General features: G+C 52.4%; 2 protein-coding genes across 4 annotated transcripts in view; one reads left to right on the forward strand and one right to left on the reverse strand.

Moving 5' to 3' along the window:
• The first annotated feature begins 11,108 nt into the window (after nucleotides 1-11,108).
• Nucleotides 11,109-17,922, forward strand: ARX (aristaless related homeobox). The gene is made up of 5 exons (XM_061355117.1): nucleotides 11,109-11,512; nucleotides 12,624-13,344; nucleotides 14,647-14,692; nucleotides 16,511-16,839; nucleotides 17,547-17,922. Exons 1-5 carry the CDS (start codon nucleotides 11,320-11,322, stop codon nucleotides 17,785-17,787), a joined length of 1,530 nt encoding a protein of 509 aa, XP_061211101.1. The 5' UTR covers nucleotides 11,109-11,319; the 3' UTR covers nucleotides 17,788-17,922.
• A 4,721-nt stretch (nucleotides 17,923-22,643) lies between these two features.
• The window catches only part of POLA1 (DNA polymerase alpha 1, catalytic subunit), a 196,566-nt gene continuing 192,403 nt past the window's right edge, over nucleotides 22,644-26,806 (reverse strand). For all 3 annotated transcript variants that reach the window (XM_061355136.1, XM_061355133.1, XM_061355134.1), the window contains one exon: nucleotides 22,644-23,860. In XM_061355136.1, coding sequence (XP_061211120.1) covers nucleotides 23,688-23,860 — 173 coding nt within the window. In that variant the 3' untranslated portion in view covers nucleotides 22,644-23,687. The remainder of the gene's footprint in view (nucleotides 23,861-26,806) is intronic.

Here is a 26,806-nt window from a genome sequence, read left to right on the forward strand (position 1 = left end):
TACATAAAAAGCAGACAAGGTCAAATAACAAAGAAAGCCCTTAATTAGTTGTAATCAACTTTAATTTGCATACCGTATATAATTCCTAAATGATTGTTAATAATAACTTTATATAATGGACTTCCAATTTTCATGAAAATGGCACATTTTGATAAGCAGACACAAAACCCTAGTACTAATAAGGTTTAATTTGCATACATTAGACTGATTATCCAAACAAAAGGATTACAGTATTACTTCTCCATACCTTTATGTCCTTATTATGCACATTTATTAACTTCACAAAAGCTAGCTGTTAGTGACAAACAATAGCCGTAGCTAGAAGAGAAATCTGCGGTATGAATAAAGTGCATTTTAATGCTAAGGAGCAAAGTTTATACTGCATAAATGTTTTGTTTAACTCTTCCTTTTGCAAAAGGCATTATGCTTTGTAAGGCAGGCACTATTAGATGGATAAATCGCTTCTTCATTAGGAGACTTTTTTGGCAAAGAATGTATTTCCTGCAAAAATTATAACCTGCTCATGCTCCCAGTTTCCCAACGTGAAGTTAAAAAACATGGATGGTGCTTGAACATATCAGGAAAAGTGTTTACAATCACAGGATTAAGCTGTTAACTCATGTGATTCCAGGGCACAGTGTTAATAAATACATTGCCACAAGCTTCGTTTTCACAGCATAAATAATAATACAGGTGGCAATAGCTGTTCCTAAGGGTATTACATATACCCCGCAATTAAAGTGTGAGCAAGGGGGAGGGAAAAAAAAATCATTAGTAGAGCTGATATCTGAAGCAAATGATGCTCACAAGGGGCTGAGAAGAAAGCCAATAGATGTGAAGCTTAAATTGAATGCCACCCTGGAGCTCTCTCCGAGCTGTGCCACAGGGCTGTGCTGATATGCAGCAGTGACAGTTATGTGAGAAGAGGATACCGTCTCTGCTGCATTTCATGCCCTTTTGGTGCAACGCACCACCTTCAAACAGAAACGCTGCTTTTGGAGCCGTGTTGTCAGCCCACATGTTGTGATAATCCATGGACCAGCTGGCTCTTCAGGAAGGGTTGTCATGAACCTTGAGTGACTTCTCAGGGTAATTTGTGTCTTGCACAAATTTTGACCAAGGTCGCTGTGTGTACATGCAGCTAGTTAGCTTAACACATCAGAGTAACCCAAAACAGTTTTCAGTGTGAGACAGAAGCCATCCAGATGATCCCTTGCATATATGGTGAGCATCTGGCAAGGTTATCAAGGGCTTTAGGAACTGCTGTGGGTTTTTTTCACCTACACAGCTCGCAGTCACTGACTTCTAGCTCAGTGCTGGTCAGTGCCGCAAGCTCAAAGACCAGGGTCCTTCCCCCAGCAGGAGCACAAGGATTCCAAGCTGTGAGTGAATGAAGGCCTTGTGGTGCAGCCAAGGGTCTCTAGCTGTGAAACCGCCACTAGTGTTGCACAAAGACCATGTGCATTTGTTGGACTGGAACAGCAGGTGGGTGAAACGCATTTCAGAGAATATATATATATAATATAAGAACCTTTAAATCTGCACAGAAGCTTAGGGAGCAACCTTTTTCCATAAATATTGATGGTATTTACTGACATTTACTGTATTAGAGCTCTTCTATTAAGATTCTAATGTTTCAAAAGGTACCCAATATACTTTTCTTCCAAGGAGACCCCAGAGAGAATGGATGTCCAAGGAGAAATCTCTGGAGCTGTGCTCCTGGACCACCAGTTTCTAAATCAACCCCAGTTTATTCTAAAATATTCATAAGAAACATGCCCAGAAGATTCAGCAATGTCCATTCTGTGTCCAAAGTGACACAGCCACCAAATCCTACTGACATCCAGATGGACTTGGTTTCCTAAAAACAGTGTTGAAAATAAGAGTTGGCATCCTACATCACTTACACATTCTTAAAGGTATCTCAAGTCACGAAGCACATTGAGTTTTGCATAGCTTTTAGGTTAGTCAAAAAGGTCACACTGACTGAACATAGATTTTTTTTTTAAACCAGAGTGGGAATATAAACCTGACTTGTGTTTTCCTATGAAATCACAGCCCTGTTTCCATTGTATCCTACTGAGCTTGATCTGGCCTCACTTTCCTGAGTGATAAACATGACTCCATAAGGCTACCTTTGGTTCCAGACTGCAGTTGTCAGCCTGTAATGAAGAAGATTTTCCTAAGTTCCTACTGCTGTATTCATATTGTTCTCCTTCATAGCGCTTCATGGCAATTCAGTCAGTCATGCCTGGTTCTCCCTGGACACTCTTTGTTTTGTTTTCTTTTGAAACACTGGGAAGAGCCTATGGAATGCCTTCTGCCTGATTCTGCTCCCTGATCCCCAGTTCATCTTTCTGCTGTGTACTGCAGAAAGAGAAAAACAGAGCGAGTACTCCATGTTGCAGGCATTTGCCTTGCTGTCTGCCATACTGCAGGTCAGAATTCACCTTCAGTTTTGAAGATCCCTTTGTCCATTGAATTTGTACAGCTTTGTACCAGGAAAAAAACAACAAACAAACAAACAAACAAAACCATGTATAGTTATTTGTGTCTCTTTTACAGAATAAACAATTATAATAACTGTAACTTATTGTCCAGTTAGTCTCACTGTAATTTTGCATGCAGTAAAGAAGGATATGTGTTAATGCTCCAAGTGACGGGTCCACAGAAAAGCCTCTGACACACAAATTTTAAAACTCATAAGCCATGTTCAGTTTTAGAAATGCTGAGAACATCCAGAACCCTCCAGAGAGTTTGATAATATTAGAAAAAAAAAATATGAACAAAGCAAAACCTGGACTATAATGAAACCAAACCATCCCTTCTGGCTCTTCTTCAAGGGGAAGAAAACTGACGTTCTATACAAAATGGGTGACAGCAGCCCCTCTGCTGAAGGAAGCAAACAGGCTTCTCAAGTAGTCCCCAGCTCACCCGAAATCTCAGCCAAAGTCTTTACCAGTTTGTGCTGCAATTGCCTGGGTAGTAACACAAAAAACATTGTACAAATGTGCTTTCACTCATAGGAAAACCCTACTGACTTGAGGAATGAAAGAATATGAGTAAGGGTTACGAGACAGGAACAATAATTTAGTTAAATCCAACGTCTTTTGTTTAAAGTTGATTTTTCTGTGGTTCCATAATATTATTTTTAGTTTTCAAGAACGGATACAATACCTGAGCTCTGCAAGTGCCAAGTCTTTTTCAAGGTTTGATGAAAAGCTAAAAGACAAGAAGGTGCATTGATTCCAAATAATAACTTATACCCTGTGATTTCAAGATTTTACAATCTGCGCCCATGAAAACATCTGTCTATAGAGGTTTCTAAGAATTATGTACAAAGTGGAAATCTTAAAACACACAATTTTTTTAATTATTATTTTATTTTTGAATGGAAAACTTCAAATCAAGAGTCCAACAAATTTCAGCTGTTGGAATTGCCAAGCCAATTTGCAATCAAATTGATTTTTTTTTCCATTAAGAGAAAAACTCTTTGAATTTGGAAGGAAGTGTTCTGCTCCCTACCAGCCCACTCATACTTCTCTATAACATCACACACACTTGTGGTCCCAGCTATTGTGTTCTTCAGGAACATAACTAGTGTTAGCACAGTCATTTTGAAGAATACATGTCCATTCTTAAGTATTTCAGAACATCAGATTTTCCTCACTTTTGTTTTCCCATTCTACTTTACAAGTCCAATTTATAGCTATGCCTGAAGAAACTCTTCTATCTATTCACTTCTGCATGCTTGGCAGCTGCTACCTGTGTTATTGATGGATTGTCCTCAGTGCAGGTTAGGAGATCTCTGCTCTGAATCTCTCTCAGTGGTCTTACACTTGGGAGACAATAGGTTCATTCATATCTCAGCATTTACACTTCAGATCTTATTTCCATAAAACATCCCTCTTTCTACAGAGCACAACAGAGTACTTTGGATCTTACCTTAAAAGAGATGCAGAATATTAAACAGATAAACATGGCTGTTTTATCAGAATAGATCATTTGAGGATCTGACCATGATTGATATATTCATATAAAGGTGCCAACACCAAAAAAAAAGCCATGAGAAGCACTGACAGCTTCTTAATGTAAGACCGTTGAAGATTTTTCACCATGTGTCCATGAGCATCAGCCTACTCCAGGAAAAATGCCTGTTCCTTTATGTGAAATGAGGATTTTTCCTAACCAAACATTAAAAAAAGAAAATAATTTTTATGAGATAGCAGTGCTCCTTCAGTAACAACCAGAGGCAATGATGTCCACAGATGTAAAAAATACTAAACATGGGGTTTACGTTAGATTGGTTAAGGGGAATGGTACAACAGAGGTTCACACACAGTTTACTGTCTGTTCCCTCTATTACCCTGCATCACTTCAGCCATGCTTCTGGATTAAACAACATGCTATCTCATGGATAACATCACCTGAGCAATGAAATGCAGGACTAGCTCCAACTCGTGCCCTTCTCTGGATCTTTGTGATTTCTGCTCTGTCCCTGCGCAGCTGCGTTTACTGAAATAGAACATAGCACCACATGAAGGTCACACCCGAGCCAGTCAAAGAGGGTGGAAAATGTCCTTTGCTCATTGAATGCTCATTTGAATTTTTAATGGCTTTGCTTCAGTTACGTTCACACCCCTCTGCGGAGAGTGGAACGACCGCATTTCGGTGGTACAACTGCTTGGAGAAAACCCATGTTGAGAGTTGCCGTGGACAAGCTGAGGAAACCCAGCTGTGACATTCACACACACACCCCTATTTGCACAACCGGTGTGCTGCTGGCACAACAGACGGGTAATGCAATCGATACCAAGGCATTTATTTGGCCAACTACAGCTAAATGCAGGGAGCTGTTCACAGTCAAGCCCTTCTGTTACTAACTTAAAGGAACCATTGGAGCATTTCAGATATCAAATACATTTGAGAAAACGATGCTCTTGCTCATGTGTATTCCATGAGCAGAAGAAGAGAATATATTTGACAAATAAATTATTTGTTATGAAGCCTTTGCTCAGTTCTAGTCAGCACGTACAAAAGACAACAATACAGAACGTATAACGTTAAATAAGCCTATGATCATTTTTAATTTTTTAGACCACTGCACCTTAATGCATTAATAATTTCACTGAGTTTCTAAGGTCTACTGCAAGAAAGCTAATGGAGATTTTACCCGTGGGTTTTCTAGGGTCAGAAGAGCCCTATCTCTGTCCATCACCCAACCTTCTGGAAGATGCAGCCATAGGACTGGCTGTAGGATGCACAGCTCCACCATGTTCCTCTTACATTTAGCCAAACAAGTTACATTAAGTGAGAAAATGTCATCTAGAAAAGCACTATCTTGATTTGAAGCCACACAGTGCCAGGGAATCCACCACTTCCCAAAACTCCACTGCAGTCAGCAGGGGCAGCCAGAGCTTGCAGAGGTGTGGGGCAGCTGAGATCCTTGGGAAAGAATATACATGGAAAGGGGATAGAGAGGAAAACTGGCAAAGTCAGGGGACTCCCAGGTAAATCTAAAAACGTAGGGAAAGCCTCTGAAGGTATCTAAGGACCCAAGGTGACGACAGGACAGGACAGGAAGCTGGCAAAAGGGACAGAGCTGGTACTGATGGCATCAAGCCTCAGTCAGCAAACTGTCAGCCCTGACAGGATTTCAGGAATCCCAGCACATGAAGAACCAAAAACAAGACCTAGAGACAATAAACAACACCGAAATCGAGCTGTGAAAAACCAGTGAGGGTGGGGAGCTGGAGAAGGTGACATGCCAGCAAAGGACCCACATGCCTCTGCCCAGCCAATCTGATGCATAATGGGATGGTGCATGGCATCCAGGAGGCTGCACCACCGAGCTGCATGCCCAGCTCCACTTTTCCAAATCATTTCCAAGAGTGTTGGCTTGGTGACAAGGCTCAAGGAATAAATAAGTTAAATAAAGTAATTAAATCCAACTGAGCTATTGTCAGTGACTGAATTTCTCAGAGCCATCCTTGCAGACCTGTTCTGGTGTCATGGTCATGCAAAAAAGGGCCAACACAAAAGTGAGCTGGGGGTGCTTCTGGAGTGTGGACCAGAGGAGAAGTTTTGAGTTACTAGAAGTGGGGGAACAGCAGAAGAGAAATAAACATGAGACACGTTCTCCTAAAGCTAACTGCTGTCCACTGTCTGTAGTGAAAACAGTGTTAACAGAAAAATAACTCACCAAGGAATTAAACTAATAATGACAACTGAATATAAAAGGATTTAGAAAATACTTTTGTGTGTGTGTGTGCGCGATTTTAATTAAATCTATGGAACAAGGCCCAGATTCTGCCCACACATAGGCATGGGCTAAATATTAAGTATATGAATAATTATTCCAGAGTCACCACCACTGCTGATCAAGCCTCTGTCCAGATGAAAGTTAACACAGAAATTGCTCCCTTAGCCAGCACAGAACCAAAGCGAGCAACAAGAGCTGGGGCTGCTTCACAGACAGAAAAGCAGCAGCACTGCAAGCCCCTGTGTCAGAACCAAAGCGAGCCCATAAAGTGAGGACATGGCTGCACACACTGCAGCTGACCTTCCTGCGACCTGCGCTGAAGCCTGGCAGCCCCTCTTCTCCACAGAGCTCCCTCTGTTTACCGCTCAGGCAGGTGCTGCAGCCTTAGGCTGAAAACTGGTGAAAATGGCGATGGCAGCCCAAAAAAAGGCAACATTTGCAACATGAAGTTTCCTCTGGGTGTGAGTTCAAAGGTGTGCAAGTCCAGCACCACTCCACAATGCAGTTTTGGTGCAGTGCCCCAGTGATCACTCCTGGGTCTACGTTATTCATCATTTAAATTAAGACTCTGCAATAAGGGGATAATCGTCATCCTACCTGAAAAGAGAAGGCAGTTAAGCCATTGAACCCAGAGGTGTAACCCGTTGACCAGTGACTTGGCAGAGCCCCATGGGACACGCAGAGATGCTGGTTCTCCCACAGCTGTGCTGTGATCCTTCACCAGTGCCTGTCAGGTTCTAGCCAATTATTTTCTAAAGTGATTAACAAAACCCTTGAAGGATAAGGTTCTTAGAAGTATCCTAGGTCATCAGTAAGGTTGCTTCTGTAGTACTGGTGGTAGTGGTGCAGTTGAGGGCAGTCAATCCTCTGCCCATTGCCATGGCTGAACCGTGTGAAGTCAGGGCTGTGCCCAGAAGGGGTTTTAGAACAACATTCTCCATAAAGGTGAAAAATGCGTATTAAATATTAATCGAGATAACGATGTCATGAGGCTCACGAGGGGAAACATGTGCCAGTTCATCACACCTAAACGGCACCAGAAATTTCTCCATCATCTAGTACCACGTGAGATGGGGCACCTCGCCCTTCCTGTGCCATCTCTAGGGCTCTTGTGCACAGGACCATAACCCTGAACACTGGGGAGAGAAAGGGATGGGGGGGAAAGAGAGACTAAACAGAACCTGTAGAAGACCACGGGTCAGAATTTCACTCTCCTGCGCAGCCAGGTGTGTGCCGCTTCAGACTCTGCCCTTCTCTGGCGCTGACGCTGGGCTACCCGGGGCATGTGGCTCCTCTAGCACATAGCCAGGAGCGGGCCGGGGCGCAAAGCACGTCGAGGGAAGGGGAGGAAACCACGGAGAAACATGAAAGGACAAGTAGAGGAAATGCAGAGTTTCTATACCTGCCTACAGCTTCTTTCTCCCCCCTTTTCCCTCTCCCTCCCCCCCATAAAATAAATGGTAGTAAATCAAGCACCGGAGGATTTTAAGTCGTTGTTACCGTTTTCTTCTCCATCGCAAAAAGAGTGAAAAAAACCCCACCAAATCTAACAGCTCGTGTGCCAGCCCAGCTGTGGGCTGCGCCTGACGCTGCAGCTCCACCCAGGGGCACGGCTCGCAGGGAGCGGGAACCCACCGGAGGGCTCCCCTCCTTCAGCAGCCCCAGCGGGGGCTTTGGGGTGGGCACGGCCCGCTCCGGCCTTCGGGCTGCCCCTTGCTCGGTGGTGACAATCCCGTCGCCGCAGCAGCGAGAGGAGCTCGTCTCCAGCCAAAGCAGCCACCGCTGCCCGCAAGGTTTAAACGGGCTCGCACCGAGTTGTGAACAGACCCCACAAGGTTTCGGCCGCTGTGGCTGAAGCCGGCCTTAGCCCTGAGATCAAGCATCTTTCCCCGGGTGTGAGAGCCAACTGCCGTTTAGCAGCCATGTGTCCTCGCAAGGATGGTTTCTGAGGGGAAGACGGGGCTCTGCGTAACGAGAAAGAAAGAGAAGCAGGGAAAACCGATAGAAACTCAAAACAACAGGGCCCCGGGGCCGCCGAAGCGTGGGACAGACCCAGGACGGGGGTGCGCTTCCGCGGGAGCCGTCGAGTGGCAGCCCCGGGGAGTTCCGGGTAGCACTGCCCGGTGCCCCGCTGCGCGGCACGGGGAGCGGGGCGGAGAACCGCAGGTCTGGCCCCGCTCTTGGCGGCGAAACTGAGCGGGCGGCCCCCACGATCCGGTGCCAGCTCGGAGGGGAGGCGGCGAGATGCAGCCCGGCCCGGGCCGCTGGGTTCCCGCGCCCACTCCTGCCGTGGAAAGCGGCCGTTTGCGGAGAGGGCAGCGGGGTCGGGTGGCCGATACCCGCCGGTCCCCGGCAGGGGCGGCAGCGCCGTTACCGGAGCGCCCGGGATTCCCCGGCCACCCGCACTCCGGCGGGGCCGGAGCGGAGCCGGGCACGGGTGGGTGCGAAGAGCTGCGGCGGCCGGTCCCCGAGGCGAAACACATCGCGGAGGCCCCGGGTGCGCGGAGCCCGAGCCGATATTGTTACGGCAGAGGCCGCCGAGGGTGTTGATGTGAGCTGGCTGGAGTGGAAGAGGCAAATATTTCCCTTTGCGCCCTTCTGCCTCTCCCAGCACCAGCTGTCAGCCCCGGGCTTGTTATCCGTACGGGGCATCGGTTTGTTTGGCTGAGCTCAGCAAGGTTTTCTTCTCCGAGCAGAACTATAATTGCTATAATTCTACTGTATCATTTGGATCATTGCAGCATTGTTGTTTTCTCTCCCTCATTCTCTCCCCCTAACACTGCAATAATGCGCTCCAGTGTTAAATTACCAGGTTGCAGGGGGAAGGGGAAAAAAAAAAAAAGAGGGAAAGACCATAAATAAGTGAAAGTTTGTTTTTCTAAAAAAAAAAAAAAGAAACAAAAAAAAACCCAAAACAATTAAACAAGAAAGTGACTTGGCAGAGGCGAAGTCTCATCGCACCCCCCGCTCCCCGGAGCGGCCGGGACCGCTCTCTCCGCGCCAGGGCCGCGGGGAAAATGGAGACCCCGGAGCGACCCGGGCACGGATGGCAGAGGCAACGGGGCAGGGAGGGCTAAAGATAAGGCGCGGAAGGCGGGAAGGCCGCGCAAGACTCCCCGCGTCCCTTGTGGTTCTTGCACCCGTGAGCCGCAGTCCCGGCTAGCACCACCCGCGGCACCGGCAGGGCCCGGCGCTGGAGGAGCTATCGCAGCTGCCGCTCCGAGAGTCCCCCGTCCCATCCGGGTACTCCCCCGTCCCGGGCGGGCGGTGAGGGAGTCCGGCCAAGCCCCGCTCTCCGATGCGCCGTGACCGGTGCTCTCCGGCAGCGGCTCGGCCGGCACCCGGCCAGGCGGAGGAGAGGAGGGCGCGGGCCGGGTTCCCCTCCCGCAGCAGCGCCCCTTAACTCGGGCAAACCCCGGAGGGGATGCCCCAGCGGAGTCCCCCGGCGCAGCAGGAAGCAGGTTCCAAGGGAACCTTTAGGTCTTCTTCTTGGCTTTTTCTTTATTGGTTGGTTTGTTGGGTTGGGGCGAGGGTATTTTTTAGTTACTGAGTTAATGAATTAATTGCCACTCCTCCTGGGGATGGCAAAAGCTCCCGAGAGCTCAGCAGCTACGGTAAAGCGCAGCCTGGCACCCCCCGCAAAGCGGAGCCAGGCTGTGTTCACCCCGCCGGGGAGTGCTAGGCCCGCGGGCGGCACGTCGGGGCGTCCCCCGCAGGCATCGCCGCTGCCCCCGGGGCAGGGCGAGAGGAACGGAGGGCAGGAGCCCCGGGGGGCCCACTGGAGGGGAGGGGAAGGCACGGGAGCAACGCGTGTCCCCGCGTAGCACTGGCAGACCCACACCTATAGAAGCTGGGAGCGTGTGCGAATGAGCAAGGGCACTACCAGAGCGGCATTGTGCCCACACCGGCACGGACACACGCAGGCGTTTGCACATCCTGTCTTTTAATTCCCGCTGGTCAAGTAATTAGGAGACACGGGATTAGTACGGGAATTAATTGCAGCACGAAGAGAGTACGGGATTAGCACGGGCTGCCTTCCCGCCGGGGCTCTTGGCCGGGAATCACTCAAGAGAGTGGATGGGCTACTTGGGCTGGCCGGTTCCTCTGCCTTGCCGGTGCTGGTGGAAGCCCGGGACCAGGCACGCACATGTAAGCGAGGAACAGTCCCAGCTTGCCAGTCCCAGCAGAGCCCAAAATGCCCAGAAGTGGAGACCGAACCTGCTTGAACCGTTTAACGGGGAAGGAAGAATAGGGGGGAGAGGGCGAACAAAATCCTGGGAGGGGGTTTCCACGCCGAAGCGACGTCGAAAGCCCCGCGGAGGGGGAGATATGCGTGCGGAGAAAGGCAGCGGCGGTCGGGGCAAGGAGCGGGGTGCGCACCCAGCCTGCCCAGAGACTTTCCGCCAGCTCCGGCCGCGGCCTCGCCCCGGAGACACCGCCCAGTGCTGGTTACGGTGAAGTCCCAGCAGCGGTCCCCACTGTTTTTAAGCACCGGCTGCGAGCGCTGCCACTGCGTGCTAGTGCCCGGCGCAGCAATCCGCCAGGATCCCGGGGGGAAAACCCGGAGTGGATTCCCTGGCGGGGCCCACCCCATGTTGCCCGAGCATCGACCGGGAGTCAGGCCGGGCCGGGCAGAGAGCGGGGCCGCCGTCGGGGAAGAGGATACAGAGCAAGGCGACCCGGGGGCTCTGTCGCCGCCCATCCCGTTCATCCCCGACGGCTCCCGCCACCACGGAGCGGGGCGGGCCTGGGCGGGGCGCGGCGGGCGGGGTCGGCTGGAGGGCTCGGCGGTGGGGAGCAGCGCAGCGGCTCGGGGCGGACGCCGATCCGGAGTGATCCGATCCGGGGTTTGCTGGGCACCGTCTGTCGGCGGCCGCCCGGCCTCCGGCGAGAGCCAATCAGGGTGCGGCTGGCCGCACGTGGAGCCGAGGGGACTCAAGAGCGCCGCGGCCGCCGCTCACTCCCCCCGTGACGGGCGTCCCGGCGGTACAGGGCAGCGCCGGGGGCCTCCGCGCCGCCGCAGCCCGCCCGGCCCTCGGCACGGCCCCGCCATCGCCATGAGTGGGCCGTACCCGGAGGAGAGCTGCCCCGAGCGCCCCGAGTGCAAAAGTAAATCGCCAACTTTGCTGTCCTCCTACTGCATCGACAGCATCCTGGGCCGGCGGAGCCCTTGCAAGGTGCGGCTGCTCGGCGCCGCGCCCAGCCTGCCCGCCATCGCCGCCCGGCCCGAAGCCGATAAGGCCGCGCAAGGTAAGACCCGACGACGACGCTCTGTCCTGCTCGCTCCCTTCCTTCTCCCCGGCGTCGGGCAGGGCTGGCTGTCCCCTTCACCCCCCCGCCCCACTCCCCAAATCCCTGGCATCCCCCTCTGGCTCCCTGCCCGGCTGGGACCGTAGCCGCCGTTATCTCTTTACTGTGCTCGTTTGCGGCTGCTTCGCTGCCCGGGAGAGCGGCCAGAGCAGTGCCCGAAATCCATCTCGGTTAATCCGCTCAGGTCGGGTACCGACGCTTTAGGCTGCTCTCGATTTCGATATAACTGTAATAATTTAAACTAAATCAAAAGGGTGCGAGCTATGATCCGCGCAGGGAAGGGCTCGCCGCTTCGCCTTAAGCCTGTAACGGATCCTGGGGAGTGGGCAGGGCGGGAATAACGGGGCTCCGGCAGCCGCCGCCCCCGGCCCGCAGCTGGGAGCAGCCACTCTGGGGTGGCGGGGAACAGGCCGGGCGCTCCCACGGATGGCCTCTCTCCCTCCGCTTTCCCTGTGTCCCCGGCTTTCGCATCCGGGAGGGTTCCTTCCCTTCAAAACCAAAAGGAAACTTGGGGGCGGGGGGAGGCGGTAGGAGGGGGGAACAAAAGGTAGAAAAAATAAAAGAGAGAAAAAATCTCCCCTACAACCAAACCAAAAATCAACCGGAGGAGACCCAGGACAGGGGGAACAGCGCTGCCCCGCCTAGCGGGAACGGGGTCCGGCGGTCGCTGTTGCTGGGGAGGTGCCAGCGCAGGCCCCGGTCCGCCTGAGCCTTCGCCGCCTGCTCCACTGCCGAATGGGCGCTGGGCCGGGTCCCGGGTCTTGTACCAAGGGGAATGTCTTCCGAGGCCGAGAGCAGCGGCGTGGGCGGGAGCCGGTCTGAGGGTGCGGGATGTGTGTGGCAGTCTTAGCTCGGTGCGGGGCGGAAAGCGATGCCCGAAGGGTGGCTGAGGGGCTGCAGTCTTGTCCTGGGCTCTTCGCGCTGATCCCACTGACCGTGTCTCTTTCTCTTTCTCCCTCTTCTTTCCCTCTGTACCCTTCTCTCGCACACCTACCCGCCCCGTCCGACTGCTGCGGCCGTTTATCCCCTTCTCACCTCATTCCTGGCGCAGGGTCCCCCCAGGGCAGTCCCTCTTTCGAGCCGGCTGAGCTGCACCTTCCTCCCAAACTGCGTCGGCTCTACGGGCCGGGCGGGGGCCGGCTGCTGCCGCCGCGGGCGGCGGGGCCTCGAGGAGACCGTCCGGAGGGGCGGCCGGAGGGGGGCGCAGGCCCCGTGCCCGCCGCCGCCCCGTGGGACACGCTGAAGATCAGCCAGGCACCCCAGGTCAGCATCAGCCGCAGCAAAAGCTACCGAGAAAACGCTCCCTTCGTGTCCCCGCCGCCTGCCCGGGACGAGCTGGGCAGCACCGCCACGCACGTCGAGGAGCGGCCGGGCCCCGCCGCCCCGGCCGCCGAGGAGGAAGAAGAGGAGGAAGAGGACGAAGAGATGCTAGAGGAGGAGGACGAGGAAGAAGAAGAGCTGGAGGACGACGAGGAGGAGGAGCTGCTAGGAGAGGACGGCGGGGGGCTGCTGAAGGAGGTCCGCCGGGGCACCGCCGCTGCCCCCGGAGCGGAGGGCGGGGATCTGTCCCCCAAGGAGGAGCTGCTGCTGCACCCCGAGGACGGCGAGGGCAAGGACGGGGAGGAGAGCGTCTGCCTCTCGGCTGGCAGCGACTCCGAGGAGGGGCTGCTCAAGAGAAAGCAGCGTCGTTACCGTACCACCTTCACCAGCTACCAGCTGGAGGAGCTGGAGAGGGCCTTCCAGAAAACCCATTACCCCGACGTCTTCACCAGGTACCGGCGCCGAGATCACGGGCGAGTCCCGGGGGGGACGGGTTGGGTCCGCGGTGTACTGCACCGCCGCCTGCATACTGGCCCCGGCATCAATTCTGCCGCGGACACCCCCGGGCTGGGAGTGGACGGGGAGCAGGGCCGGGCTGGGGGGTGGGGGGGGTGCCCAGGATCTGCAGCGCCCGGGCAGGCAGCCGCCGTGGGCTATTTTTACCCGCTCCCCTGCTCCGTTGCCGCCGGCGGGATCGGTTACTCGCTTTCTGAGGGGCTGGAGCCCGGCCCGGCCTGGGGAAGCCCCGGCAGGGGCCGAGATCAAAGTGCCGCTGCCTAAAAATACCGGCCTGGCACGTCGGGGCCCCTTACTGCCCGGAGCCGCCCCGGGGGCGCGGTGGAGCACGGCCCGGCTTTTTCGGGGACCTTCTGGGGACATTTTCCCGTTTAAAACGGGAGCCCCGCTGCGGCGGATCTGGCTGGCAGCTCCTCAGCAGGAAGCGCAGGCAGGGGAAGGTGGCAGAGCCCGCTGCCCGCAAATACACATACACCCCCCCTCCTTGCCTTTAGTCTAGAGGAGGGCAGAGCCCCCAAACCCGCATTTTTCGATCAAATACACCCTCTGGTTTCTCATTGTCTTTTCCGGCGGGTGGCCGCGGGAGCGTTTTGTCCCCCTGCATGCATTCGGTACTGCATACAGCCCACGGGGCCCACCTCGGTGTCCCGGCCCCGGGAGAGGCTCTCTGGTGGGGGAACTGTGTGTGTAAACATACCGCGCTTCTTTTTGTGTTTGTTTTAGTGGTTTTGGTTTGGGGTAGGCTTTCTATTCTTTGGGGCAGGAGAGGGCTTTTTTGTGTGTTTTTTTTACATCTTCGGCTTTTCCGCCGGGGCAGCAGCGTCCCAGTTACGCCGTGACCGCTGCTCTGCTGGGCACGGCGCTGACGAGGGGGTTTTGTAAACGTCTTAGTGGTTTCCAATCCGCCTTAACGGCGGCACTGCACACCGCAGTGCGGGGCGGCTCGGCGGCCGCCCCCCCACCGCCCCGCCGCCACCGTCGCTGCTGCTGCGGCGGGGACAGGCTGAATTTGGGGAGTGGGGGGAAGGTTGTGCCCAAAACGTGGGAGTCCTGACGGGCGCCCAGTCTGGCGTAACAGAACCTGGCCGAAAATCCGCGGGTGGGCACCGCCTGCCGTTACTTTCGGCCCGGCTTCCACCGGGTACCGGGATACCGGGGCCGGTCTGGTGCGCGGAGCCGCGGGCGGGGAGCATCTCGGGGTGCACCGGGCTGACGGCGCCGTATGTGTCTTCCCCCAGGGAAGAGCTGGCCATGAGGCTCGATCTGACCGAAGCCCGAGTGCAGGTGAGTAGTGGTGACGGCGGGACCGGGACCGGGTGTCCCTCGGAGGCGGCCGAGGACGGGGTGGCCTCGGGCCTCCCCGACGGGCCGAGCCACCGGCTGGCGAAACCCGGTGCGGTTAAAGCACGGGTACCCCGTGGAGCCTGGGTTGTTAGAGACCCGCTCGGCCACAAGCCGGGTATTTGGCTGCCATCAAATCTCCAATCGGGCTTCATAAAAGCCCACTTAGTGCTAGAACAAACAGGGCCATTTGAAGGCGAAATGTTGTTTGATTTCCTCTCCGCCCGCCCAAGGAGCTGGCTAATGCTATTTGATTTCCCATTTTTGATAGCAATAAGCCAGCATTGATCTAATAGCGAGTGAGTGCAATGCTATTAAAGGTGTTTGCCGCCCCATACCAGAGTGCATTTCCCAACCCGGGTCTCATAACCAAAGAGACGATAAACACTGGGATGCCCTGATTGCCAACAGAAAACAGATGTCTCTGGGTTTGAAGCTGAGCAAATCACTTTACAGTTAAAATCGGGCGCTGATAAAGCATAATAAATTCCATATGGCTCATTTAATACACAACAGCTTCTTGCATTAGAGGGGCTAATGATGAGATTGGTCCCCTCCTTTCTGTTGACACATTTCTCCATTGTCAAACAGAGATGTGACAGCAAATCAGTATTTTCAGCTCAGGGGAACGAGTCGTGGGAAAGTTAAATAACTTTTAAAAACGAAAGACACCCCCTTTCTCTTCCCTCTATTCACAGCAGAAGAGGTAATTAAGGGAATATGAATTATGAGAGTCCCTTCGTTTACCTCAGGCTTATTAATTCGAGGAGGGGGAACTGCGGCGAGGACAGCTTCCTAATTGAGTTTTAGCTGGGAAAGACGCTTCCATCCGTGCCACGCTACTGTCTGGCGCGACGCCGTGTCCCGCGTGGGAAGCGGTGCTCGCAGTCCGGCCGTGCGGGAGCCCCGCCGCACCGCCTGTTCCCCTTCCCTCGGGAGAGCCGGGGCCTCACGGGGGGCTCGAAGCACGATCCCGGCCCCCACCACCCGAAACAGCTGAGACATGCGTGTGTCTGCCCAGGTCCCGCCTCTCAGTGGGGAGGGATGCCTTCCACTTGTTACTGAGCGGACCTTTCCCGTGCCTGTGAAACGCGGTGTTTATTTTTTCATCTACCTCTCCCCTGTGTTAAGCCCGTGTTAGGTCACGATTTCTGCTGTGCAGGAGAGGGGGTAAGAGGCTGGGGTCGGCAGCGCCGCGGCTTCCTGAGCAACTTCGGGAAAATACAGCCTAAAGGGCGGCGAGGAAACGTGTACTTAGTGCTTTGGTGGCCTCGCAAATTATTCCTTTCAGACGTTACTGAAATCACGATTATTTTTTTCCCTCGCTCTAAATCTAAAAGGCAAAAATAAAACCCAAACCGAAGTCCACGCTCCCCAAACGAAATCATTTGTAAATATTCCCTCCAGCAAACAGAGCCGCGCAGCTCCCGGTCTGGCTTCGCGCGTGGAATGCAAACACTCGCGTTCCGCCGGGAAAAGGGTGGTTTTACCGCTGTCCCAGCGCGGCGGGAGCGGGGCCGCGGTCTGCTCCCCCCGCACTGCCTGCCGCGCTTTCCCCCGCAGCGGCGGCGAGGCTGACACCGCTCTGGGGGGCCACACCGGAACCCGCGCGGGGCTGCCCGCAGCGCTGACACGCGTGGGCCCCGTTAGAGGTGGCGGAGGAAGAGCGAGCGCCGTCGGGCCGGAGCGGGGTTGCCTCGGGCTCGCCCAGGCGCGGTGTCGGGCAGGCGCATTAAAACCGGTTTTTCTTTTGGCTTTCAGGTATGGTTCCAGAACCGTAGGGCTAAGTGGCGGAAGAGGGAAAAGGCTGGGGCTCAGACACACCCCCCAGGTTTGCCTTTCCCTGGTCCCCTGTCAGCAACTCACCCCCTCAGTCCATACCTTGATGCTAGTCCTTTCCCTCCTCATCACCCAGCTCTAGACTCCGCCTGGACCGCCGCAGCAGCCGCGGCCGCCGCCTTCCCCAGCCTGCCGCCACCGCCCCCCGGCTCCGCGGCGCTGCCCCCCGGCGGGACCCCGCTCGGCCTCGGCACCTTCCTGGGCGCGGCCGTGTTCCGCCACCCGGCCTTCATCAGCCCCGCTTTCGGCAGGTACCGGACACCGCGGGGGAACTCGGGCCAGGCCGCGGTCGCCCGCGCAGCTCCCGCGCGTCGCTTGGGGGACCGGTCTCGCGCGGGCGTCCCCGCCATTCGAAATTGGAGCGCTGGCGGCCGCTGCCGATTGGGCTCTGCGAGGGTCACGTGCTTCCGCCCCCGGCATCTCATTGGGCGACTGGGGGGCTTTACGTGCCCCCTTCCCTCGCCGTCGTGGGTGCCCGGTCCGCGGGCACCGCTGCGGTGGCGGCATTTGGAGGGAGGGCCCGGGGGCAAGGACGGAGCAGGGCCCGGTGTCCCCGTTCAACACGAGATAGGTGCGGGCTGTCCCGCGCGGGCCCGGCTTTGCGCATCGGGAGCCCGGCAGGTTTCTGTCCGTGGGTAAGAGTGGGTTTGAGTGGCTCCGCCAGGATGAGACCGAGCCGCGCCTGTGTCAAACAGAGCCGGGGTCGTCCCGTCGGGGCAGACGGAGAGGGGTGAGGCCCTGCTGATGGACGGGGCAAGCGTACTTTTCGTGAGGCCGGGTGTTCCCCCGTATTTTTAGCGCCATCCAGGTAGCAGCTACCCCGAGCCTCTGCCCCCTCAAAAAACACCCTTTTGCCTTCAGCGTCGGGTTTTTGGAGCGGGGCCGTGAGTCGAGCGCTGCCGGGCAGAAGCATAGGGCCCCGGCTCGGCAGTAACGGCCGTCTCTGCTTCCCTTGCAGGCTCTTTTCCACCATGGCCCCCTTGGGCAGCGCCTCTAGCGCTGCCACCCTCCTGCGGCAGCCAGCGCCGACCCCCGAGGGCGCGGTGGGCTCGGCGGGGCTGGGGGACCCGGCCAGCGCCGCCGCCGATCGGCGGGCCTCCAGCATCGCCGCCCTGCGGCTGAAGGCCAAGGAGCACGCCGCCCAGCTCACCCAGCTCAACATCCTCCCCGGGAACAGCACCGGGAAAGAGGTGTGCTAAGGCCCGGCTGCGTCCCGGGGCGCGGCTGGGCTGCGGGGGGGAGAGGGGAGAGAGGGAGAAGGGAGAGTAAATACACGGATAAAGAAAGGTGGTCACCTCAGACAGCACGAATCAAGACCAAACGGGGGGGACGGGGAGGGGAATAACTAATCTGGGGAGGGGGGGAACAAAATACATGAGGACCAGCAGCTGAGTCTGCGGTGGGTTCTCGAGGTGGAACGCGGAGACAGCGAGCGCCTCTCGCATCAGCCCTCACACGAGTGAGCCGACACTTGGCGGCTCCTCGGAAAGTAACTCCTTAGCTGGTACATTTCCTAAATGTACGGCGTGTTCAGTTCCTCTCCGAGCAGTCAGACGAGAAAAAAGAGGAAAAAGAAAAACCCAATAAACGTTATTCCATGTTTTAGCGTCACCGACACGGAACAGTTTTCCTTCTGTTTATCTGGCAACAAAAAAAAAACTATTGAAAGGAAAAAAATTGTAATTAAGAAAGGGGGAAAAAAGCAAAAGCAAAGAGAGGGGGGAAAGGTGCCCAAATCTTCTTAAAATCGCATCTGGGACGATGTGAGGTTGGTCTGGCAGGAGCACTGGAGAACTTGTTACGTGTGGCTGCGGCGAGCTGCGTGCGCTCCCGAGGGGGCTGAGAGTCCGTCTGATGCGGTGGGATGAACCAGTGCACTTAAGGGGAAGGGTCCGTCTTTTTTTCTCGTTATATTCTTTATCACTACACCAACCAAGGGTTTTATATCAAACCAAAGGGAAATACTCTGCTAGAATATGGACTGTTGAAGTCACTAAACTGTGATTATTGATTCTGTACATACCGTTGTTATAAAAAAAAAGAAAAAAAAAGAACAGAGCTTTGTATATTTGAAATGTTATAAAACGATTGCACTCAGTGTAGTGTTGTAAAAGTTTGTCATTCTGTAGATCTTTACTGTGTTGTAGATATCCTATAGGGCTCCTAGACAAATATTTATGTACAAACCCTTTATTTAACTTATTAACTGTAGAGGTTTCTGAAACCCTCAAGAGGCGATGGTACAGTACCTTTTTCCGTGTAATGTCGTTATTGTTAACACTTTTCCTTGCTACCCGGTGGAGAAGTGCCACGTTCGGAAAATAAACAAAAATATATGTTTAACAAAAAATAAGAAAGAAAGAAAAGAAAACCAAAGAAGGAACCACAGCCCGAGAGGGGAGCCCGGTCCCTGCGGGGCCGCCCGGGGCTAAACCCTGCTGGAGCGGCCGGGGGTTACCAATCGCCCCCCCCTCCTTACCGCCGCCAGGACCCCGCCGCGTTCAGGGGGCGCGGGTGGCCCATGGACCGGGGGCGACTGCCAGAGCTGGGGGCCGCGGGGGGCCGGCGGTCCCGCTGGGGAGGGGATTCCCCGCTCGCGGGGCCCGGGGCTCCCACAGCGGTACCTGCCCGTGCCCTGCCGTGCGGGGAAGGGGCCGCCGCTCGGGTCAAAGACCCCGCGCAGCTGCAAGCCGCCCCACGCACCCCCCAGGCGGGGATGGGGCAGCCCCCGTCCCACCGCTGCCGAGAGCCGGGAGAAGAAACGGCACACCAGGGATCTGGGAGAGCGCTTGGCTTGGCTCCCTCTCCCCTCCTGGGGGGCAGGAGAGTTTCTCCGCGCCTGTTCCTTGTGTCTGCCCGCCCCGTTCTCCCCGAGATTAATTTCGTTTTTCTCCCCACTTTCCGTTATCCCGTTTGTTAATTTCATTTTAATTTTAATTTCAATTTTTTTCTCTTTTTTTTTTTTATTTTCCTTTTTTGGGGGTTGTGTGCATCTCTCTCCCCTGCCTCTTCCACGGAGCAGGAGCAGAAACGCATGAAAACCCGGCGGAAGGCAGCGGCAAAACCCGCTCCCCTTCCCCGGGATGCCTCCTCTATGGGCCCCGGATTCCCCCCACCAAGCCCCGTTCCCCCATGGGCGGTGGGTGTGGGGGCCGGGCCCCCGGGAGCGGAGGCTTGTCGGGGGATTTTGGTTTAACCGCGGCACCGCTCCACAACGGCAGTCGGGGGCCGGTACCGGGGAAGAGCCCGGCCCCATCCCTGCCACTTGAGCGCATCGAGTTGGCCCGGCCCGGCCTGGCCCGGTCCCTCGCGGCTCTCCGGGTCGCTCCGGGAGCCGCCGGCCTGGAAGCGCCGCCGGAGCCGGTACCTCCCGTGGGAGCCCGGCCGACCCTCCCTCGCGGCGGCCCCATCACCCACGGCGGTTCACACCCCGCACCCCCCAGAGGTGTTGCTGAGTTGTAAAAACCACCCTAGGCTTGGGGAAAATCATACACAGATAGGGGGAAATCAGGCTCGTTCCTGGGCCCCGATGAAAGGCGCCGGCTGAAATATACATTTTTTCCTTAAAGAAAAGGGAATCATTATCAAGCCATTACGCATTAAGAAATGTCATTCAGTCATTTTTATTCTTTCCGCTGAAATCTTCGTAAAAGCCCGAATCATACTTCTGCAAGCGGCAATTTTGTTAATCCAGGGGGTTATTACTCTGGTCCCTTATTAGGATCTCTACCGCTGCCAAGCAATCCTATAACCCTCTCAAAAGAAGTTTACCTCCGTGTTATAAACCCAGTCGTGGTATTTATACTGCACAATAATTAGTGTATTACCTGAAGGCGCTAACAGGTTCATTTTATCTCCGCGCAGCCCCCCTCTCCCCCCCCCCCCCCCCCCCTCCTTCCCATAGAAAGCTTGTGCCTCCTCCGGCGCTGCTGGAGTGCCGAAGGGGGGCTGAAGGCAGGCTCGGAGCACTCTCCCCTTTCGCCGGGCCTTAATTCCCATCTCTTTCTGCTCTCATCCAATTAGTGCGGTGTATTAAGCGGTTTATCATCTCATAGTCAGCTATTGAGAGAAACAAGGCGAACACTTTGCAATAGAGCCTGCTCTCCTTTGACACCCTCAGGTACTTACATATTCCACTGTGCTATGAATAATAGAGGGAGAATAGAGCGCTAATTCCCTCATCAAAGAATGCCTTGTCTGCTGCTTTGCTCAACAACACCATTCGGATCAAAAGAAAAGCAATAAAGCTTAGCATAACAAAACGAAACCTACTTATTAGCTTAGTGGTTAAATTAATGCAGAGCCGCTGCTATTCAAACCCAAGGTTTGAAAACAGCCTCCAACCACCTGATAATGCCGCCTTCGGGATGGAGGAATTTTAATCGGAAATTTGAGGCTGGCGCAGATGAGTTAATCTATTAAACTGCTATAAGGGAGGCTGCGGGAGGACGGGTCCGGGAAGGGGCTCTGCAGAAGCCGGGGAAGGATGGAAAAGGGAAGACGAAGTAAAGAAGAAGGTGATGATGGGCTCCACTCCGGCAGCAGCAAAAAGTCTGCTTTCTCTATTGCCTCTGACAGGGGAAAGAGGGGGTTGGCAGAGCAACAGCCGTATTTGCGGGTGGGAATTGGTTTTCCTATCACATATGGCATCAGCGAAACCTGTCTACAGGCTCCATACACCAACACTCCTCTTCCCCAACTGCAAATAAATACAAATAAACACAAACCTTAATTTTAACGGCCTTGTGGGGAGGCAGGAACGAGGGACAGGAGGGCAGGGCAAGGCAGACGCTTCGGGCTGCATCAGCCTCAAGCCGCAGATCTGCACACCCCGTTCCCCCCCCCCCCCCCCGACCCCCCAAATCATTTACAGCTCCCGCATTTACCGGCTCCGTTTAAAGGCTGTAAAGATGATTTTGCGTTTCCCAGCCTTTCTCCGGGGCCAAGATGAGGCATCGTGCCCGGAGCTGATTAGGGGTGGGAGGAGGGAATCCACTTTCTTCCTTGCCAATACTCCGGCTCTGCTTTGACCAACTCTGCTGAGAGGAATCAAAACTGGCCTTAATTTGGGGTACAAAGCCCCCAGGACTGCGGCGCCCCCTCTCCCTTGCCCCCCACCACAGAACGTGGCTCCTCTGCGGCTGTGTGGGGGGAGCAGACCCTTGCAGGGCCACTATATACTGCTGCACCCTACACAATCATTCCACAACACTCTCATTTAATCTAAACATCCCTAAACTTGCAAATTAACAGGCTCTTCAGCTGTAATTATACAGATACATACAAGTGCCACAGGGTCAGGTTATGCCGTATCTATCCATTTTATTTGTATACCTAAGGTTTGGAGGAGAAGGTCACGCTTTCTGCTTTCCTGAGGCATTCTACCCGGTTGATACCAGTAATATCTTCATAATCCTATTTGGGGTGGACATGGAGAATCTGAAAAACCCCGTGTGAAATCACAGGAAGCCAGAATCTTTAAAGCGCTGCAACATCAACATGCCGTCCAGGCAGCAAAACCGTCTCCCCAGGACAAGCCTCCAAATAAAAGTCTCTTGTACAATAACCCAACCGAACATGTTGGGAAGGAGTGAAAGCCTGCCAGGGGTGTGGGCTAGAACCAACACAAAGCCAGGGACTGAGCAGGTTCGATTTCTCATGTAATGTGATTCAGTGTGACTAAAAATGAACTAAGTAAGCCCCCAAAGTTGCTCAAAATATGACTGTGTATTTAGGCATTACTTGTACTGACACACAGCGTCTTCTGACGTAATTGTATGGACAAATGAATGTCATAAAATACTTCAACACAGACACATGTATCCCTCTTGTGAGCAACACGTTTGTGCTGAGGCTCTTACTTTTTCTTCTTCAAGCTCCGTTTGCTAACGGCTGATCATCAATGGACACACGAGCGCTTCTGTAAAAGCAGGGAAAGTCTGGAGCAACCCGACGCAGCCTGGTGTGTTTCCAGCAGTCAGATGATCAAGACAGATTCTCTTTTACTAGAAAACTTTATTTTTAACTTCAAGTATTAAGAAAATTTTACATTTTATATGTAGAAGATAAAGAAGTTTTTATAACCTTACAAGAATATATCACATTGCAAACTTAACAGCGAGCACAAGTACAACAATATTCTGCATACAAAGGCACGGACCCAGATTTATCCTCCTTTCCTGTCAGATCTGCTTGTCATTTTATTAAAAGTGAAAAATACAATTTGTTATAAAAACCTTAGAAACTCCAATACAGTAATTACTACAGAACAGCAACAATGATTCTCTGCTCTCCTTTCCTCCGTTACTCGTTACAATGTCATCACAAACACGTTTTTCCCTATGGGTTGCTTACTTTCAAACCCTTTGCATGGAAGGAAATTCAATAGAGTTATATCCTGCATATGTATGAAATGGGGTTTGTGCGTGTGCATGCCTTTACATCCAGACAGAAGGTTCCAACATAGCAAAATACAACACTTAAAGAGAAAGACATGGAAAGATGGTCCCTATTTTTAGCACCTCCAGGTTTCAGTCACTGCTTTTAATAAATTTGAAAGCAAAGTGTCCCTACCTCTGTTCAGAAGGTGTTAGGACATCTAAAGGCATGAAGGTTTTGCATTGTTTTTAATTGGTATGTTTATGATCAGGAAGAAGATAAACTGTGAAAAGGCAAAACATTAGTGCTCCTACTGAGACCTCAACTAACCTCTCTTCCTGAGAGCACCTCTACTAAATACCCTGGAGCAAAGTCTAGGATCACTTACATTCCAGCAACTCTCACTGGGAATTATCCAATTAAAGCAGCAATTCGCCCACCCCCTTTTCCCTCACAGGTCTACATACACAACAAAATATGCTGCCAAACTCAACTGCTCCCTTTTTAATAATCCTGGCTTCTCAATGAAGAGGAAAACAGAAGGTAAAACCACCTCGAGTATTTCATGCCCACACAAGTCCCACTCTCATCTTCCATTTTTCCTCTTCTGAGGAGACAAGATTATTAAAACATCATTGTGCACACTGAAATAGACTATTGCTTTAGAGATCACGACTGTTAAACAGGAACTAGCCTCTCGCTTCCCTCCATTTTTTATCAATCACTGTCTTTCATTATTGGTCTCTCCCACAGATCTTCCTATACTGATGGTGAAGAGTTTGCTGAGGTTCACTTCTGAGTAGCCACTCGTGGACAGACATTTGTCTACGGTGCTCTTCAGTCTTTTGTAGGCCTCTAAGACTTCTTTCCTGTGTGGCTTCTTCTTCAAATACTCTGATAGAACAAAGAAAAAAAAGCACAGAAGGATTAAATGACCACAAAAAGTCAGTACTTTTCCATTCACTGCTACTGCAAGTCATGGTATTTTGAAATACAAGGTGAATGCTGAGGATAGCAAAAATGACATTTACAAGCAAGCTCTTCCAGCTTCTGGTGCCTTACCCCTGCTTCTACCTGTACTGCACCGTACCAGCCAATGAGAGACCATGGTGAACCTGCTCCCTCAGCCCCAACGGTATGGGTCCCACTACTGGCACTGGCACAACTTGGGACAAATTTATTACACGTCTTGTGCGTTCTCACATGCACCTTGTGTGCAGGATGGAAATCGTGATGTTCAGCAATACAGAGTCATTGAAAGGAAAAGGGCAGTAGAACAAACAGGGAAATTCCATGCTATCCTACCCTGAAAGAGAGAGAAGATGCCTGATATCTCAACCAGAAGACATCAGGTTCACCTGATGCATGAATGAAGAGAGCCATTCCCAAATGCTTCACCAATAATACCTGTGAAGAAATGTTCGGAATGCAATACATTTATTCGCCTGCATGTCTGTGTGTGTGCAAACTCACACTTGTGTTCTGCAGTAAAGCCTAAACTGTTCTATTTTTTTTGTTGTTGTTAAATTTTATGCCATCCAAAAAAAATCTACGGATTTTGTTTGGGTGGTTGTCTAGCTTTTGCTTTACAAAGGCTGCGGACAAAGACCAAAAGAGCAAAATACTATACATCAATGCCAACTTGATGCAGATCTGGTGCAGTTGTGCTCCTCCTTTCCAACCAGCTCCATGTTCTAGAAACACAAGTTCCTACCCAAAAGCCTGTGTCTGCAGTGACACCTTGAAACATGCAGCGCTGGACAGTGCATTACTGAGCACACAAGAATATGCTGCAAAAGGAGGTGCCCTCTCAGACAGTTTCCTCCCTGTTAGGCTGGAGAGACTCCAGGTCAAGCAGAATTACAAAAAGATGGCACAGGTACCTAAGGGTCAAGCTTTCAAACCATTTAGGCACAACGTAAGCATGTGTCTTGTGAGCACCCAACACAATCCTTCTGCTGCTCATCAGCTGTGCCTAAAAGCTGATGCCTCATTTCTTCCTGTCACCTTCACAACATCGGTACTGCCCTCCTCACGCTTCGAACTTGTAACAAAGGAGCCTCCATCCCCTTTTGAACGGCTCTTACTACACAGCACAAGTTAAGATGAAAAAACAGTTGTCTCTAAAGAAGCTGAGCTTAAGAGAAGGGTTTGGAGGACAGGGACATGCTGGTTTTTGAGCCCACCTGTGTGAAGGAAGAAATGACTTTTGCAGTGACTCCTGCAATGTGATTGAGATAAAGACGTCCCATGGGACACACCTTTGTCTCAGCAGCCATGGCAAGGACTGCTACATGAGAAGATTACACGGAAGGGGGGCACAGGAACAGAAATAGCTATTACATTGTTGGTGTTTCTGAATTCCTCCTCTCTGAGGATTTATAGCTATTTTTTGTTGAGCTTCAGATGTTTAAAGATGAGCTCAGAAGATCAGCTACTGGATACGATACAAACAGCAACACTTTACTGAGCAGTTGCCACCTGCTTAGCTTTTCCATGTTCTTCACAAAGTTCCATTGAACTCAATTGCTCTGCATGATGCTATCAGATCTTCAAAAATTAAATTAAAATTTAAATTAATGATGCTGGTTTGAGTAACTGAATATGTTGATTAAAAGCACTTTGGTAAGCACCTTTCATGCATCCTTGTGATGAAGGTAGGTGTTGTGCTGTCGTATTCAGATTTAGGTATTTATATTGCCAACTTTGGGCAGTAAGCACACAGCGGAAGATACATAATTAAAGATACCACATTCTCACCATTCCCCAGACAGTAATGGACTCATGTCTTTCGACAGAATTCAGATTTCCTTAAGCTACACCACCAATACAATAAAAACTATGATTACAAGGATCTGTTCATTAACAGACTGAAGTCACTACAGCATAAACACGTTTAATGATCCTGAAATTATTTAAATGTGGGGTTTAATTAGACAAACATTGAAAATTGCAATAACCAGATCCATAAAAACACCAAACCTACTTTGCCACAAATTCAGCACTAACTAGTTTATGCATTTCCAAGATAAATGATATATGTAAGTGGGTTCACATGTTAGCAAAACCACACTCTTTATACCAAGGAATGGTGGAATACACCATCTTTGTAGCTCCAAACTAAGCTAAAATAGTGTAAAGCTTCCTGGAGCTCAGGAAGGACCAAGGTAAAATGTATCAATGGGGAGAAACAGCTGGCACATGTGAACAGAACAGGAATGCACATTAATCATGAGAAAGATGACGCAAACAATAAACCAGGACTGAAAGTATAGAACAAAAACAGAGGCCCGTGTACAGCTCCGATGCAGGCTCCAGCCATCCTGCTAATGGAGTGCCTAGCTCCCCCCCCGCCATTAAATCTTAACTTCAATTATATGCGATAACCTTTCTGACAGTACGCTTCAAACATTTCTTAGATGCAATTACCCTCGTAGAGGCAAGCAGGAAAGGGTGCACTGAAAAAAAAAGGAGAAATATGAGGGGCCTCGTTGAAGTAATGAGGCCAATTTTAAGTTTCAATTATAAGAGAATGGGAGCCAGGAGCTCCGGGAGGAGAAGCAGGCAGCGGCTGTGTCTGCAGCACAGCCACACCATGCATTTGAATGACACAAGTGCATCTGATGATTGGGGAGAAGAGATTTAAAGAACTGTATTAATACAGAGCAGGGGAAGATGAGAGAGGACACAGCTCCTGATGTGTTTACCTCCTTTGCTGATGGGATATTGACTTTTCCCACCAGGTTGGTTAGAAAGGGGACTATTTACGCTGCCACACAGCAGAGTAAGAATGACAACCAGCATCACTCTGCTCCTCTGAGTAAAAGACATCTGTGACCG

Source organism: Neopsephotus bourkii, unplaced genomic scaffold, assembly GCF_033783945.1.
Source record: "Neopsephotus bourkii isolate Nb327-2 ecotype Australia unplaced genomic scaffold, CSIRO-AGI_Nbou_v1 NB_780, whole genome shotgun sequence".
NCBI classification, from domain to species: Eukaryota; Metazoa; Chordata; class Aves; order Psittaciformes; family Psittacidae; genus Neopsephotus; species Neopsephotus bourkii.